At 46.7% G+C, this 14,317-nt stretch overlaps 1 protein-coding gene across 1 annotated transcript in view; it reads right to left on the reverse strand.

The window, feature by feature from the left end:
* Window positions 1-14,317, reverse strand: part of GLDN (gliomedin) — a 75,860-nt gene that overhangs the window by 14,202 nt on the left and 47,341 nt on the right. Inside the window, exons 3-4 of the mRNA XM_047766348.1 lie at window positions 11,168-11,185; window positions 10,692-10,799 (exon numbers count right to left, since the gene is read on the reverse strand). Coding sequence (XP_047622304.1) covers window positions 10,692-10,799; window positions 11,168-11,185 — 126 coding nt within the window. The remainder of the gene's footprint in view (window positions 1-10,691; window positions 10,800-11,167; window positions 11,186-14,317) is intronic.

Genomic DNA, 14,317 nt, shown 5'->3' on the forward strand with positions numbered 1-14,317 from the left:
TATGATATCACTTATATCTGGAATCTAATATATGGCACAAATGAACCTATCTACAGAACAGAAACAAACTCATGGATTTGGAGAACAGACTTGTGGTTGCCAAGGGGGAGGGGGAGGGAGTGGGATGGACTGAGAGTTTGGGGTTAGTAGATGGAAACTATCACCTTTGGAGTGGATAAGCAATGAGATGCTGCTGTATAGCACATGGAACTATATCTAGTCACTTGTGATGGAACATGATGAAGGATAGCATGAGAAAAAGAATGTGTATATATATATATATGTATGTATGACTGGATCACTTTGCTGTATAGCAGAAATTGACAGAACATTGTAAATCAACTATAATAGAAAAAATAAAAATCTTTAAAAATCTTAAAAAAGTAATGGTTGAAATCTCTGTCTCTGCTCATGGGGAGGCATCACTGTAGGAACTACAGTCCCACCACACACAGCTAGGAACAGTCAAGATCTATGCAGTTACCACCTCATCCCCAAATTATGGGCAGTATGGCATTCCAACACCTGGGAGAAAGGAAGCAAACCACAGGTATAATATGATTGCCTCAGCTCACTGTTGGCAGGTAGTTCTCAGGCAGCCATACGGGGTAAGGGGGGAACCCAAACAAAGTCCAGGAATTTCAGTGAGGTGAGGAGACAAAAACTAGCGTTTAGGGGTATGAAGGTGGCTAGAATTCATGAGACAGAATACCAGAGAGGAGGTGGTTGTGTAGAAAGAGCTCTGGAGAACTTCAGGGGAGTTTCCTTGAGTCTTTGGCTCAGTAATATTCTGTGCAGGGTGAAACTCTACAAGGCAGAGAAAAGAATGAATAGAAAGCCATTCACGGAGTTTCCTTGGCGCAGAGGGAACGAATCCGACTAGGACCCATGAGGTTGCGGGTTCGATCCCTGGCCTCGCTCAGTGGGTTAAGGATCTGGCGTTGCCGTGAGCTGTGGTGTAGGTCGCAGACGTGGCTCGGATCTGGTGTTGCTGTGGCCGTGGTGTAGGCCAGCAGTTGTAGCTCTGATTAGACCCCCATCCTGGGAACCCCTATATGCTGCAGGTGTGCCCCTAAAAAGACAAAAGACCAAAAAAAAAAAAAAAAAAGCAAGCCATTCACACTACAACTTTCAGAGCCTGCATAGGAAAAGGTCCTCATTCCCAACATTCAAAGCAAAGAGATCTCAGAAAATGGAGGGAATGTTGGCTAGGATCCTTAGAAAGTCTTTTCTTAGTAGTGAGGCTAAATTAGCCCAACAGTCAAGACCTCTGTGAATCTATCACAACAAAGCTTAAAAACAAGCTTTAAAAAGATTAAACTGAACAGTAAGGAGTTTAACTGCCTGCTGGTATATAGAGTTCAAAATTTGAATCATTTAGTCAATGTAAGGCAGCATAAATAATTTAAGCAAGAAAAAAATCATATGATCATCTTGATGCATGCAGAAAAGAAATGTGACACAAGTCAGTGTCCGTCCTTAATAAAAATTTTCATCAGGAGTTCCTGTAGTGGCTCAGTGGAAATGAATCTGACTAGTATCCGTGAGGATGCAGGTTTGATCCCTGGCCTTGCTTAGTGGGTTAAGGATCTGGCATTGCCACTGAGCTGTGGTATAGGTCACAGATGTGGTTCAGATCTGGCATTGCTGTGGCTGTGGTGTAGGCCAGAGTACAGCTCCGATTCGACCCTTAGCCTGGGAACCTCCATATGCTGTGGGTGTGGCCCTAAAAAGACACAAAAAATTTATTTTCCATCAAACCAGGAATATAAGGAAATTTCCTCAATCTGAAAAAGGGCATCTATGAAAAAACTTATAGCTAACATCATCCCTAATGATGAAAGACTACATATTTTCCCCTAAGATCCGAAACAAGACAACAGTATCTGTTCTCATCACTTTTTACAGTGTTTTGGAGGTCCTAGCCATTGTAATAACACAAAGAAAAAGAAATAAAGGCAAACAAATAGAAGGGATGAATTAAAATTGTCTCTATTTGCAGGTGACATGATTATTGATGTAGAAAATCCATAAAAAAACTGCTAGAACTCATGACCACCTAGGGACACGGTGGGAACGTGATTGCCTAATACTGTGAAAGGTTACAATTGCCTCATACTGTACCAAGTTATCAGTTAATACGATCCCCTATTACAGGGACCATTTGCTCATTTTGACAAGAGCCTCCTGGAGATTTTGCTCAATAGAGAAAGAAGAGCGAGAGGCAGGATTTAGTGCAAAACTTCAGTTTCTCTCAATCTCTATAACAAAGAGAGCTTAGTTATTGCTGCTTCTAATAACCTTGCCAGCCCAAGCCCCTTCCTATAGGTTCTGATTGAGTGACGGCCCAGTCTCCCAAGCCCCATCAGACTGGCCAATCCCCATTCTCCAGGTGTCATTCTTCTGGCATTTATCACAATTGTCCTCCTTCCAGATTTAAAACCAAATCTGAACTCTACTCTCCAACTTCCTACCAGCCCCAAAGGATCCCAATATAACCGTCCCCAGAGAATCACAGAATTCCAGAAGACCTTAGAGGTCACATTGATTAACCCCCTATCCAACTCTGAAAGCCTCTCTATACCACTGATTGGCTCTTCAAAAGCCCTTTTAGCAAGGAAGGTGTCAGATTACATCACGCCAAAAAATGGGCTGGAATATTCTGTGCTGCTATCAAAGGCAATTGTTCCTTAAAACAGACATCTGGAGCTCTTAGCATCTTTCCTTTATGCTGAGGGAGCAGTAGGTATTCAAAATGGTTCCTGCTCTGCTGTATTCAAGGGACGCTAAAGAGACCATCCCAAGGAAGGCAGCAGTGTATGAAAGATGCTTAACCTGTTAGAAAATGCAAAGAGCAAAGAAACATTTGCTAGATTTCAGCCAACCATTAAAAAAAATCTCAGTGAGAACCACACAATTCAGCTGTAGCTGGAGGTCAGACACCCTGGGCTCCCTGCCTTTGCTGGGGGCGATTTTGGGTGGGCGTCTTGCAGGAGGGGACACAGTGGAGAGCAGGGGAAGGCCCTGAATTGTGGGCACTGGCTCTGCTGTGGAGCCAGTCACATGGGGGGCAAATCATACCTTTTGTGTGGGACACGCTCACCGTGAGTCTCATGACAGCCCTGCAATCCCATCACTGTGGGCCATCCCTGCCTGCAGTCAGCAGGACATTTTGCTGGAAAGTGGTTCACTGACTTGAGAGGAGCCCTTAATCAAGGACCTTTGCATAAGAGGATATTCTTTTGTCAGTATTTTAAATGGGCAATTTGGCACATTTTCTGAAGGACACAGAAGACAAGGTCGTTGCTATGGAGTCCAGCCAGCACAGTGTGCCAAGTATAACTGATACCTTCTAAAGGTGTCGCAAGAGCCACATTCAGCAAAACTCTGGGAAATGGTATCTTCTAATTACTTCAGGGTTTTCTTTTTCAGGCATTTGTTCTAGTCACAAAGCGCCTTTCTGAACCATCATTTGATTTCTCCTTTTCTTTTATTCTTTCCTCTTATGCCTCCCCCACCCCCCGCCCCCAGCTTTGTCAAAAAGGCCAGGTGTGAAATAGGAAAATGCTCATGCTATAATATGGCTGTTGAAATGCAGCCTACATAGCGGCAGGTATTTAAAGCTCAAGATATTAAGGACCTTTGCTTAGGGATGTAGTCTGACTCTCAGCTGTGTATGCATGCTCATTTTTAAGTTTTCAATAAGAAAAGGAAGGGGGCATTTTGTCTATGTACAGTCTTTGCTGCCTCCACAAAGTTTTCCCTCATCTTGGTGAAACCACCTTGGCCATGCACTGGGTGTGGTGTGTGAGAAGAATATGCCACGTCATTGCCTTCACCACAGGAAGTTGAGAATGTGGCACTTTCTACCTTGCCCAGACTCAGCTGGGCACGGTGACACTATTTCACTGTGTGGCCTGGACCCTGACATTATTTGTCCCATGATCCTGGCAGGCATTGGGTCAGCACATTCTGCTAGAGGAGAAAGGCCAGATTCTCCTTGCTTAGCTTGTGTGCTGGATGGGGCTTTCACTATTTTCCTTCCCTGGTGGTACCCACTCAAAACAAGCTGTCTTTCAGCTTTTCTCAAGCTGTGGGGTTGTGTGATCAACTGGGGTCAGTGCCATCATCTTCACTGCAGGGGGTGAGGGAGGACACCTTATTTTTGGCAGGACCATCTGTCATAAACTGAGGCAGAGGAAAGGGAGCCAGAGGGTGTTGCATAAAACCCAGTTCCAAGACTGGGATGAATAAGGAAGATGGTTGTTTTTGTTTTTTTAGAGAAGACACCAAAGCATTAACTCTTAAGTGAGAAAGTAAGAGGTAGAGGGACAGAAAGAAAATACTTGGTTTTGAGGCACAGAATGTCAAACATCATAAAAGATGCTAGTCGCAAAATTCATGTTAAAGTCTATTTAACGTCCAATTCTTCTTTCCAAATCTCAGTTGGCGTTCTCAAATAAATGCAGGCATATCTACTCAAATGTCCTTCCCTGTTCTTAGAAATAACAAAAAGAGTAATAGCTGATGTTAATATAGCACATGCTATGTCTCAGGCCTTATTCTATTTACAAGTAATACATAAATCTAGCCTTCCTAAGGGCACTATAAGGCCAGTATTATTGTTCCCATTCTCAGATAAATCAAAGAGTGATTAAATAACTTGCCCATGGGCACACAGCTAGTAAATGGGAGAGCGCAAACCAAGCCTTCAGGGTCTGGCTCTGGGCTATTCCACCTTTCTTCTTAGCATTCCTAAGGTCAGAAACTGAAGGTGATCTTCATGTTTCAATCTCCTAGAAACAATTGCTGGCTTAGAGCTCTAAACTCTGGTTTCATCACGTTAGGTTTTGTCAAGAGTCCACAGCCTAGACACTGAGCTGAAGCCCCAGCTCCACCCCAGCCTCACCTGAGCCCCTTCTTGTACACAGGGGAGCCTCGCTAACAGTTGCTTTGAGCCTGGCCTTACTGTTCTCACTCTGCTTTCCATCTCCCCTCCACTTATTTCCAAAATGTTGATCACTCATCTCTCTCTCTCGTCCTTTACACTTAGCTCTATCAGGCAATCCATCCTCTACCCAGGATTCTATTTGTTCATTATCTGCACAGGAAAGTTCAGATTTTTCTTGGGGCAGGATTCCCTGGCTGGGTAGTATAAAGCATCTTCATATTAGAATGACAAATGATTGAATTCATGCTGTGTATAAACTACTTCTTCTCTTTCAACTGGACTGTAAGCCCTTATGGATGGGAATTACATTCTATTTTTCTCATTCAATCTTTCATTCATTCTTCATGCTTTGTTCATCACATATTTACTGAGCCTCAGTAAGTTGGCTGAGAGCTATGCCAAATAGTAGGGTATACAAGACGTAAACATTAGAGCAGACTATTTAAAAACTGGAAACCATATTAGAATTGTTGGAACCCAACCTCCTTAATGTACAGATAAGGAGACCAAGGCCTGATGACGGAGTCACCTGCCCAAGGCCTCAGAGCCAGTCCAGGTTCAAGGCAGTTGCTCCTGGAACTCCTTTCCTGGGCTCCCCTCTGCCCAGAGAGCAGGGACCATTCTGTCTGCCTGACAGATTACTACTTGTTGAACTGCCTGTTCTTGCACATGTCCTGCGGGCCTCTCTGAGGGGTAATGCTTTCCCCACCTCAGCATCAGACTCAGCATTTTCCTTCAACAATTAGGCCCCAGACATCCTCCCCTCTGCTCCTCTCTGTGGCACCTCCAGGAATGCCACTCTCACAGCTTGGGCCCAACCTGAGGCTAGAATGTTTTTTATTATAGTTGATTTAAATGTTGTGCCAATTTCTGCTGTTCATCAAAGTGATTCAGTTTTTTATATATCTATATATATTACATCTATATCTATCTATCTATACACATTCTTTTCCTCATATTGTCTTCCAGCATGTTCTACCACAAGATATTGGATATATTTCCCTGTGTTATACCGTAGAAACTTGTTGTTTATCCACTCAAAATGTAAGAGTTTGCATCTACTAACCCCAAACTCCCCGTCCATCCCAATCCCTCCCCCTTGGCAACCATGAGTCTATTCCCTATGTCTGTGAGTCTGTTTCTGTTTTGTGGATAGGTTCATTTGTGTAATACTTTAGATTCCACGTATAAGTGATATCATACAGTATTTGTCTTTATTTGAGCCTGGAAATTTAGTGTAGTTATGTTTAAGAGGAGGGGTCCAGGAGTCAGAGAGACCTGGATTCAAGGCCTGCCTCCTCTACTTATTAGCTTTTGGACATTGAACATGTTACGTCCCTTAGTTCAACAATGACTTGATTGCCCTCCTTTGCTGGGTGTTGAGACTAAGCACAATTGACATGGCCCAGTTCTCACAGACCTCACATTCTCTTTAGGGAGTTAGACCATCAGCACATCCACAAGCAACACCAGGAAAGAATTTCAGGGAGGGATATGTATCTTGGAAGAGAATAGGGAATGTGACTGAGTTGGTAGGGCAGAGACCAGACACAGAGGTCAGGGCAGTGTTTTTTTTTAGGGCCACACCCATGGCATATGGAGGTTCCCAGGCTAGGGGTTGAATCAGAGCCTATGCTACAGCCATAGCAACACCAGATCTGAGCTGTGTCTGTGACCTACACCACAGCTCATGGCAACGCCAGATCCTTAAACCACTGAGCGAGGCCAGGGATCGAACCCTCAGCCTCATGGTTCCTAGTTGGGTTTGTTAACCACTGAGCCATGACAGGAACTCCTCAGGGACAGTCTTAAAGAGGAAGCAACATATAAAGCTGACTCTGCACCATGGGAAGGACCAGCTACAAGTAGGGCAGAGGGGAGTTCCCATCATAGCGCAGTGGTTAACGAATCCGACTAGGAACCATGAGGTTGTGGATTCGATCCCTGGCCTTGCTCAGTGGGTTAAGGATCTGGCGTTGCCTTGACCTGTGGTGTAGGTTGCAGACTCGGCTTCGATTCCGCATTGCTGTGGCTCTGGTGTAGGCTGGTGGCTACAGCTCCGATTCGACCCCTAGCCTGGGAACCTCCATATGCCGCGGGAGCGGCCCAAGAAATGGCAAAAAGACAAAAGGAAAAAAAAAAAAAAAAAAAAGAAGGGCAGAGGCAAGGGCAAAGGCCCTGGGGTAAGGGTGGGCCTGACTTGTTTATAGACAACAAAAAGAGTAGGACTCTTCATCTGGGAAAGATGTGGCTAACAAAAATATCCATCTCTTGAGGGTTGTTGTGAACACTAAAGGAGGTAAGTGTAGAGAGGACTTGGTAGCGTGCCTGACGGTAAATGTCAGCTATTTACTATTGTTTGTAGGGTCATGGCTAGAGGGCACAGTCCAGCCTAACCAAGTCTTAGCTATGGAACACGGTCTCTTTTTCCTGTTTCTGGAAATCGCACTTGTTGTTCCCTCTCTGGAATGCATGCCCACTTGTCCCTTCTCCCACCCCTGCCTGGCAAACTGCTAAAGATGCTGGATTTCTCAGCTGAAATGACGGCCTTCCTTCTCCACAGGCATGACTCTGGCCCAGCAGGTCACTTTCTGCATGAGCCCCTCCGGCTGGCCCGGCAGGGCCTGGGCGGGTATGTGCAGTCCACCTGGGCCATTCTCTGCCTTGCCCTCAACCCTCAGGTCTGACGTCAGACGTTCCCTCCAGATTCTCACTTTCAACACTGTGGCTTATAACACGCTGTTCTTTCCTTCAAATACCTATCTTGTGTGGTGATTACAGATGTATAATTGCTGACTATTTATATTTGCCTCCCCACCAAAGAAGGAATGTTCCACAATCAGTGTTGCATTTTGTTTCCCCAGGAGCACTTGGAACTCTCTTAACAAATGTTTGCTGATGAGTGTTCCCACCCTCTCCTGGTATTCCTCCTGCTGCTCAGTCTGTCCTTGGCCTCCTTTGCTGACTCACTGACTCACCCCCCTCTACTTGGTCACTAGACGCTTGGGCCACAGCCCATCACCCCCGGCCCCATGTATAACTCTAGCCCCCGGGGTCTCCTCTGACTGCAGACCTGCATCTCCAGGGGCCCCTGACATCTCCTGGAGGTTTCAAGGCATCTCAAACTCGGCACATCCCATGCTGAGCTGTGACTGTCTTCCTGGACCTGAGTTGGTCTGGGGTTCCCCCACTCCAGGGAAGAGCCATCAGGCTGGACAAAAACCTCAGAGCCCATCTTGGTGGTTGCCTCCCCCTTTCTCCATAGCCACCTTCCCCCAAGGACTGCTAACTTCACCCCAAGCATCACTCAGTTCCAGTAGCCTTTCCATACCCTCCACCTGCCATCCTCTCTGCCTGTTGCTGTCACCACTCCTGTGCTCGCTCTGGTGTGTTCTCTGTGCAGCAGCTGCAGTGGTTTTATTTTATTTTTTTTAATTAAAAAATTTTTTTTGTCTTTTGTCTTTGTAGGGCCATACCTGTGGCATATGGAGGTTCCCAGGCTAGGGGTCTAATCAGAGTTGTTGCTGCCGGCCTACACAAGAGCCACAGCAATGCGGGATCCAAGCTGCATCTGCGACCTACACTTCAGCTCATGGCAATGCCAGATCCCCAACCCACTGGGTGAGGCCAGGGTTCGAACCCACAACCTCATGGTTCCTAGTCTCATTTCCGTTGTGCCATGATGGGAACTCCTGCAGTGGGTTTATAAAAAGGCAGATCTCATGTCACTCTGCTACTTGAAATCTCTCTGTGACTTCTCATTGCACCTAGGATAAAGCCATTCCCCTTCTGTGGCCCTGCCAGCTCTGCTCCCTCCTCCTGCTCCCTGGGTGGGGTGGGAATTCATCCTGGGGTCAGGAAGGGGGCAGAGGAGGGGAAGCACAGCTCTTGCTCTGGATTTGGATGGTCCAGCCTTACGTCTGAGCTGGCTGAGGGCCAAGTGATGCTTCCAACAACTATCCACAGAGCTAGGCTTTTCAGTTATCTGCCCAGACTAGACTGTCAGCCTCATGAGGGCAGAGATTATGGCAGCTTTTTCATTTTTAAAATCGCCAGCATCTAGAATGATACCTACTATATAAATATGTCTTTCAGAGATAAGTGAACTTTTTTTCTGCCCTCATTGGGTCTTTGGGTTGTGGGCCATATGCTAAGCTTATCTCTTCAAAGCTAGGGATTTATCTTTCTTTTGTTTTTTTGCCATCATGTGGCATGTGATAGTTCCCGAGCCAGGGATCAAACCCTAGCTGCTGTAGTGACAATGCCAGAGCCTTCACCTGCTGCCCCACAAGTGAACTCCTGTCTCAAACCTTTTTGGAAAGTACCCGTTTCTCCTGCCCCATGATCAGTACTGCATGGTGGTCCCTCACCCTCATAGTTGGTCCTCATAATACTTATTACTGAATCCTCAGGATTGGATCACATTTCTAGGGTCTTCCCAGGATAAATCAAGTGTCTGAACATGGACGGTCATCATGAACTGATGCTGATGTTCACTTATAATTACAGCTATTATCTGACACAGGAGGTCCATTCTGTTCCACAATTCCAGCTGTAACTACAGCTTTCTGCAGACTGAGCTGACATGAACTGTGTGGGCCCATTTTCAAAGAGGCTGTACCTGGGAACACAGGCACAGAGGCTTTTGCCAAGTGCCAAAGCCCCTCAACAATTCTGTCCCTTTCCACTGGCTCTCACTTAAATTGCTTATGGGAATAAGAAGTGAAATGCTGGAAGGGGTTACAGTGTTGTCTGGAAGCATTTTCTGGTAATTCTTCTAGCCTGGAGCCTGTCTAGGTGAGTTGGGGGGTAGCAGAACCAAAGGGTTGAAAATGAATAGGAGTGTTAGCGGAGCCCCCACCCTTTCTGGTGGCTGAGAGCCAGGCCTTCCTCGAAGCATCCTGAGGGGTCTCTATCCCCTGCACTGAGCCTCCACTGTGCCATATACCAGTTCTCCTCAGGTGACTCTGCCCTGGCCTTCTCTTTGGGCTTCCCAGGACTGGCACTCCGAACCTCTCAGAACTCCCTCCACCCCAGCCCCCTGGCCCCTGCCGCTCACTTCTCCCTCACACATCTGACATGCAGATGCTTCTAGGCCTTTTCTTGGGTGGTGGAAATGCCACAGCTCACAGCAGGGCAGAGGGGGTCTCTTGGAGATACCAGCCACATCTTCATAACCATCCCTGTGACCACTGGCCAGGAGACCCTGATGGCTGGGACCACAGGACCCGAGTGTCAGCTAGGGAGGCCTGGATGCTGCCTTTTTCTCAAATCATTCTAGCTACTCCTTGAGCCAGGAAAACCTAGGGGTCAACATCAGCCAACTGATTTTCAAGCAAACACAAAAGCTTGCTGGGCAGGAAGAGGCCAGGCAGGAACTGACCCTTGAAAGAACCAGGGGCACCAGCACAGACAGCCTTCATAGCCCATGGAGTGCCCCTCCCCAGGGCTGCTCATTCCGGCCCCTTCCATCTGTCTGTCTGCATTAGAGCAAGCAGAGGAGTGGACATCGGTTCCCAAGCACACTGTTTCTCCAGTTGCATGTAAACATTCATTAGTGCTGGACCAAAAAGAAGGCCCTTGCCTCCCTAGAACATAGCAGCTTCCAGGCATGGGTCAACCAGAGAAAGAACATTTAGGAAAGGAGCACTTTATACCCACTGCACCAGCTTTGGCTCATCCAAAAATGCAACAATCAAGACAAACAACAAGGAAATTAATCAGAAGAGTGCCAAAATACCCATTTTTCCTCTTTTTCCATTTGCTCCTTTTTCGCCTTTTGGGCCCTGGGGACCAGGCTGTCCATCCGATCCGTTGTGTCCTGGTAACCCACCAATTCCTGGAGGTCCTGCATCAAAACATGGGAAATGGGAACATTTAAAAAAATCTTCACTGAAGTTAGCATGCTTTCTTTTAGCCAGTGAAACTGGGCAGGCATTGCTGCCTCTTTCAGAACTTCTCCCCTTTCTCCCTTTCCTTCTCCATCTTCCCTGCCCCTGTCTGAAGCAGTGACAGGTTGGAAATGGTGATGCAGGTTCTCAAGTGGGAGGGAACAGGAGAGTTAGTGCTTGGGGTAGGGAGAAGCAGGGGGACACAGTCATAGTCAAGGCTGCCTCCAGACTATTCCCTTTCTCTGCCTTAGTCCCTTCTGAGGGATCCGGGGGAGCCAGCCACCTATACCTCCTCCTCGAAGTTGGAAAATCCATGGGCTCTTACCTGCTGGGCCAGGTGGTCCTACAACAGAAAAAAAAATAATAAATGATAAACCACCGAAGGAAGAAAGTGAAGCCAGCACTGCAACCCAAAAAACAAAGACCACTGTCCTCTCTTAAACTGGACTAATCATCGACCGGCCCTAAGGAACCACCCCCATACGTTTTATTTAGAATTCTGTATATTTGCCCAAAGAGCTTTAACAGTTCAGCAAAGACCCTTTTTCCAATCAAAAATGCTTTTGCTTAAGTTCCAATGAACTGAGAATAACTTCTTAGGAGCTTTAGTATAGATTCATAAATCAGTCATCTCTCAAGTGATCAACTTCATTAAATGAGGTTTGGTGACAATGCGGGTGGGCACTGTGAAGCCCTGGCACAGGTAGGTGTCAGCAGACAGAAGTGCTCTTTTTTCAGGGCTGCGATCTGGTGGTCCCGAGAGCAACCCCAAGTGCTCTCAACCAGCCAGCCTGTCTCCTCTAGGCTACCAGGGGAAATGAGAGCAGAAGCTGGTTTGCTGGGTCTCTATTTTGTTGCACAAAAGAGCCTGAGAAAACTTGAGGGCATCGCTCAGGTAATGAATACCTTTCTTAGTGTGTAACTACCTGAGGATCTATGGGGTTCAGGTGAATCATTTACACACAACTTAAAAATAGGGTCTTGGTGTCAATTATTTAAATACTCAGACAAGGCAGTGAGGTTGTCACATGAGTAGATCAGGGTCTTCAGTTTCTCTGGACCACATATAATGATCACCAATATTGGGGTGGATAGGTCTTTCTAAAAATCCAAGCCTGTGATTTTTCAGAAAACCAGCATTTACTAAGCACTTCTTATGAATAAGTAGAAGTTTTGGTCTTTGTTGCATTCACAACCTACCTGGGGAAGGCAGATATTTGGATGCCACAATGAGCTATGAGGGAGCTAGAGAAGCAAACCCCACAGGGGTGCCGGGAGGGCCATCAGAGAAGGCCTTCTGAGAGGGTAATCCTTGAGCTGTGACTCTGAAGACACATGGGCTTTAGATGGCTGCAGGGGTGAGGACTGGAGTATGCAGAGGTGAGACTGAAGAAGTACTTGGTGGAGGGGTGGGGGCAGCTGCACTTGAAGGCCAAGTGGAGGGGTGTGGATGGTATCTGCAAGGCAGTGGGAGCTACAGTACAGTCTTAAGCAGAGGGACGACACTGAAATCAGCGTGCCTTTGAGATCCTCCCTGTAGATGGAAATTGAATGGAACTAGATAATGAGAGAGAGAAAGGGGAGGAAGGGGGCAGGAGAAAACACCCAGAGGATCTTTGTAGTTAAAATTTGGGACAAGGGCATAGATAAATATGGTTGGTGACTGCAAAGTCCTAGAGGGAGCCAGAGACTCAGGAGGTATTTCGAGCAGGACTCCATGTCCAATTGAATGGGAGGCAAAAGAGGAGGCCTCTTGGATAACCTGGAATCTGGATATTGATGAGGCTATTTAACAAACATGAAGACTTCTGTAAGGCTAAGTGTTTGAAAGTATGCTTCGGGCAAAAACATGTTGCTGAAGATGACACTACATTTTCAGAGGTCCGTGTAGCCAGAAGTCAGTGTGGTCAGCTAGCCACCAGATGGCGCACACACACCCTGGTAAGGGGGTGATGTGGCTCTCTGACAGCTGCCAGAGGAAATCAATCAACCAGCAGTCCTGACAGAAGATGGAGCCGAATTCAGATCGGCAGATTGATAGAAAAAGGTAAACAAGCAAGAGTCAACTGTATATAGTAGGTTTCAAGAGTCCTGAGGACAGTCCAGTAACCATTTCCATGCAGTGGAGTGTTGGAGAGAGGTCCTGGCTGGAGCTGTATCACTGAGGACACATTAGCTATTGCCAAGGGTGTCGCTATGATGAAGTATTTAGATTAGGGTTTCCTGACATTGACCTGAGGTCCACTGACACCTGAGAGCTGCAGTTCTTAGTCATTTGAGTTCACAGAATCAACTGGAATCCTTGTAAAAATGCTGATACCTGCGCCCTACCTGGAGATTCGGATGCAATATGGATTTAGAGACTCAGGAAGTTGCATTTTTACTGAGCACCACAGGTGACTGGATGCAGGTGGTCCTAAGTCTCCCCCAATCTGATGCAAACATTTTCTGGGAAAAGAATCAGTTGCTACCCTTAAAGGGGTTCTTGACCCTAGAAAGGTTGGGAACTGCTAGCCCTAAGGTAAGATTGAAATGTCTGAGCCAAATCTGGGGACGTAGGGAGGAGGACACGCCCCATCTGGAGGGAGGCAGGTGACGAAGACGCACCAGGAACCAGAGAGAATGATCTGAAATTGGAGGCGGGAATCCATCTGGCACCATGCCTGGAAGCTCATGGAGAAGAGGATTTCAGAATATAGAGGATGACAAACAGTTCCAAGGTGCTCAGGAGCAGAGGGCTACAGTGATGGTGACTGTCCCAATGTCCCTGAGCTGCCACCTGAGCTGCCCAAGGGCCCTTACTTCCAGAAGAAGCCCCAAATATGCATTATTATAATAATGTCAAGTGTCAAATAAGGTGTGACAACTGGCCATTTAGAAAACCGCCTTTCAGGATGTTTTTTTCAGCTCCTGACACTTCTCTTCTGGAATAACAGACTGTCTAGGAACACAGATGGACAGTTGCGTTCATGTTAACACAGTATGCAGAGCTGTTTCCTGAGCCACCAGTGCATTTACACAGGGGTCCACACTATGAAAGGGGATTCTCTGTTTGGGTTTAAATGCTCTGAGGTTGCAATCTAGAAATTCTTAACCATTTTATCTTTGAATTTGTGTTTTGTAAGTGAAGACTGATGGGACAGTGGAGTATATCCCAGGGGCTTGGAGTCGGTTTGCATGTCGTCCTGTACTCCTCTTCCCCACCTCCGGCCTCCCCAGGACAGGTTTTCCCCTGCCTGTTCCCATGCCCCTGATGAGTCCTCCTCACTCCCTGTCCAATTAGTGACTACTCCCACCTTCCACCCTGGTGGGACCCACTTCCATGCAAGGAAGTCTAGGGTTGGGCATGTGCCCTGCATGCTTTAGTCACAGGGTGGGGCTCCCATATCCACGAGGGTCTGTACTCAGTCAGTAAGTATCCCATGCCTTAGGGAATATGACATTAAGTAGCAAATAAAAAGCCCCACCAGAGCAA

Source organism: Phacochoerus africanus, chromosome 2 (genome assembly GCF_016906955.1).
Source record: "Phacochoerus africanus isolate WHEZ1 chromosome 2, ROS_Pafr_v1, whole genome shotgun sequence".
NCBI lineage: Eukaryota > Metazoa > Chordata > Mammalia > Artiodactyla > Suidae > Phacochoerus > Phacochoerus africanus.